Source organism: Halyomorpha halys, unplaced genomic scaffold (assembly GCF_000696795.3).
Source record: "Halyomorpha halys isolate HHAL.00 unplaced genomic scaffold, Hhal_1.1 Scaffold300.1, whole genome shotgun sequence".
Taxonomy (NCBI): Eukaryota; Metazoa; Arthropoda; class Insecta; order Hemiptera; family Pentatomidae; genus Halyomorpha; species Halyomorpha halys.
In genome coordinates, this window is record NW_027107582.1 from 599,837 (window position 1) to 603,727 (window position 3,891).

At 30.7% G+C, this 3,891-nt stretch overlaps 1 protein-coding gene across 1 annotated transcript in view; it reads right to left on the reverse strand.

Moving 5' to 3' along the window:
- Positions 1 to 550: 550 nt before the first annotated feature.
- Positions 551 to 3,891, reverse strand: part of LOC106680959 (uncharacterized) — a 15,041-nt gene continuing 11,700 nt past the window's right edge. Inside the window, exons 4-5 of the mRNA XM_014421016.3 lie at positions 1,421 to 1,549; positions 551 to 697 (exon numbers count right to left, since the gene is read on the reverse strand). Of these exons, the coding sequence (XP_014276502.1) occupies positions 679 to 697; positions 1,421 to 1,549 (148 nt within the window). The 3' untranslated portion in view covers positions 551 to 678. The remainder of the gene's footprint in view (positions 698 to 1,420; positions 1,550 to 3,891) is intronic.

Sequence of the window (3,891 nt, forward strand, 5' to 3'; positions counted from 1 at the left end):
CTTATTGATCGAGTTGAAAAGTATCAGGTATTCTGAGAGATAGTAAAACAGCGCTTCCCTCAGGTACTCTGTTTCCTTTCCTTATTGATCGAGTTCAAAAGTATCAGGTATTCTCTTTATATTATTTTTTAGAGAGGGGACAATGCAGTAGGCCATCAGTATAAACAAATGAAGGCACCATCTTGCCGAGGGTCAGATTTGCGCAAACTTCGTGTTATTTTGAGTAATGGAGTTTAAGGGTTCTTCCAATTGCAATTTGTTCCCCATTTGAATTAAATTGTTCAATTTTATCTGTAAATGCATTAGGGAAGAGGATTGACTTTGAAGTTTTGAGTTTTTCTACATGTTACCTATTGACCACACTATTAACTGTAGGATCTCTCGCTTTTTTATTACTAGAAATTATTACAGATTGTTCCTCTCATGTATCTGAATACAGTCTATTACTTACATAAAAGGCTGTATTAAACATATATTCAACTCAGACTTATGTAATACATTGGTGTATGTTAATGATTAGGTTTCATCCAAAAATGAAAACACACTTAAATAAAAATTAAACAACTTTATTTCTTTGAAAATAAGACATAATATGATATTATGATGGTTTGATAAAATTTTCTTTCTGATGATTTAATCTAAACGAGTTTGATAAAAGATGCTAAAGAAATCAGCTCATCATTTTCTTCCATAACTCCTAAAAACAAGTTACAAAAATAGATTATTTAATTTATTATTTGATTTAAATCAATTTATATTCATTCTGAGTGGGCGTAAATGGTAAGTCAAAGTTGTGTGATGCGTGCAACACACAAGATTTTTATTTTTATTGTCACGTATTTTAGTTAAGCTGTATAGCTCAGTTAAGCTCATTTTTATTTGTATTGTCATGTATTTCAGTAAAGCTGTATAGCTCAGTTAAGCTCATTTTAATTTTTATTGTCATGTATTTCAGTTAAGCTGTGTAGCTCAGTTGAGCTCATTTTTATTTTTATTGTCATGTATTTCAGTTAAGCTGTACAGTTCAGTTAAGCTCATTTTTATTTTTATTGTCATGTATTTTAGTTAAGCTGTACAGCTCAGTTAAGCTCATTTTTATTTTCATTTCATTTTTTGTGTATTTCATTTAAGCCTTTATTAGCCTTTATTTCATTGTTATTTTTGTTGTCATGTACTTCAGTAGGATAATTATGAATCTTCGTAGATTGTACTCGGGGTTGGCTTGGTAGTCGAAACTTTGTAAAATAAAAATAAAATAGTAGTGAAGTATTGTCAGCCCATCTTAACATAATTTAAATTATTTTTGTTATAAGAAATAAAATATTTATTTAAAAAGTTTTTCATACCAACTTTTTTTTTAAATGGTTAATTACAAACTTATGATTATATTTAAATTGAGCAAAATGTCCAACAATATTACCCAGACTCGCTTTTAGCTGAAGATTGAGAGCTGGACGATGCCCATGTGCCTCCATTATTTCCTCCGCAAGAACTACATCCTCCGCAACTACTTCCTCCGCATCCTCCTTTTCCATATCCTCCACCCTTACTGCAGGTAAAGGAAAAGTATAAAGCATGTTATAAATCACTGGGATTATTGATAAGTTGAAATTACTAGTAATAATGTTATTGTCCACTAATCATGTGTTGATAAAATGTAAGACTGAATGAAATATAAATGTAAAAATGGTTTTAAAACAATATGTATGCTAGTGAGGAGAGAAAAGCTAAGCCTTTATCCCAAATAATATGACTATTAAATGTAGGAATAGCATACTAATTTCCAAGAAATAAGAAATACTGGTGAGAAGAGATACTAGTGTGGTTACTTTGACATGAAAGGGAACTCTTAAAGACTCAAATCGTTCACATTCTCTATAGTTCTATAGCAAATATTGGTAATGGAGGCCATTTAAGGAGCTGGTTAAAAGCAAACAATTTGTGACCAGAAGTGGATACACAAGGTGATAAATCCGTTTTTATTAATTTTTTGTTTAATGTTTTCCGCACTATTCAGTGTTTTCTTTGAGGTGGTCCATGATAAACATATCACAATATACTCTAACCTAATCCAATCTAATTTTGCATTCAAAGCTAGGTTTGAAATTCGATAGGTTAGGGTGTAATTTGCTATAATAAAAAGGGTGCACAATTTTTCACCAAATGCATATATTCAAAAGAAAAGACAATATCATTCTGGTAACAGTCACCAGGCAAAATAAAAAATAGATTCATTTTTATTAAATAACATGTCTTGTGAATTAGTATGGCTTTATAATCAGAACGTTGTTTCAAGGGACAATATACATTTCTAAAATATTATATAGACTTTTTACCATCATTAATACTATTTTAACCTTAAAAATTAAAATAGAATATTTTTATTTGAAGCCACATTTTCAAATTTAGATTAATACCTTCTTGCATCTCAATGCCTCAGTGGTCAGCTGCTGATCTGTATAAAATAAAATAATTTGATGTGATCTTCATTAATTAGTAAGGACTATTTCATTTGAAATGTCAATACAAATTCCTTTCTCGAGTCCCTTATCAAAATCACCATAAACGGGATCATACTGTTAAGTTTCAGAGTCATATCAAAATTAATTTTAATGAGATGCAATCAACTACTAAGTAAAGGGTTGATAGTTTTTCATTGATTGGTTTTTGTTTTATTTATAGAAAAAAAAAAAACCTGGAGCTTCTCTAAAATATAAATTATTCTTTAACATTGTAACTATTCTTAACTGATGCATTCAAATATCATTATTTACCTTGATGAGGAAGCATGTGGTTATTACAGAGAAAAATTTATAGGTTTTTTAATGATGGAAAAATACTCATTAAATAAGTTGAGGTTACTCCAACTCTAACTTACCAAGTTACTTAACTAATATAGTAAAATAGATAGAAAAGCTTCACATCTTTAAATCGGTATACATGCCTGTATGAAGCAAAAAGTTGGATATTTACAGATAAACGGGAGAGTAGGCTGACAGATGCAGAAATGAGGTTCCTCAGAAGGATTATAGGTAGAACTAGAAGATAGAATTAGGGAAAAATTAGGAGTTAGGAATCCTAACGAAAGAATTATGAGGTAAAAGTCCTATCGATAAAGAAGGTACTTGGGGCTCACTAACTGAAGTAGTTTGTCAGCATAGAAGATCACCAAGATCCACTAAAGACCATGGACTATGTCCTTAATGGAAGAAGACCTCGAGATTGTACTGGCAAGAGGAGAGGTGAAAATCTCTGCCAAGTCAGGAATATGGATACTGATTATTGCTCCTCCAGATAAGGCATTACAAGGTGATGCAAAAGAAGAAGTTGAGTTTACTAACTTGGTAATCCAGTTTTCTTCTGATAATATATCTTAATTATCAGAAATTAATTGATGTATTATTCCTGCTTATTGATGTTTTGTGCCAGTAAAGCAAATGAAACATCATCTCTTCACCAAAGTAATCATTCTTCATGAAATCCTTTTAGGAACTTTATCAATTAGTGCTGTAAACAAGGATGATAAGATTTGAGGAAGAAAATACCATTATAATTTAAATGAGGAGAAGATGGTTGTCATCCACGGTCAACTATCTCTCATAATCATTATAATTTAAAATCTTATCTATAATCGGAAACTGTGGATAAGGGATATACACCAGGAATTATGCAGTTCAACGTTCAGGTAATCTGATGATATTGATGTAGTCCATTGTATTTATCTATGAAAACAATCTGACCAGATGTGTAGTCTGAATATGCAAGAAAAGGGTTCCTGAGGAAGATGAAATGTACTTAACTATTTAGACTAAGGCAGATTTATAGATTGGGATCTATCTAGACTAAGGCAGATTTGTAGATTGGGAACTATCTAGACCAATATATATATAT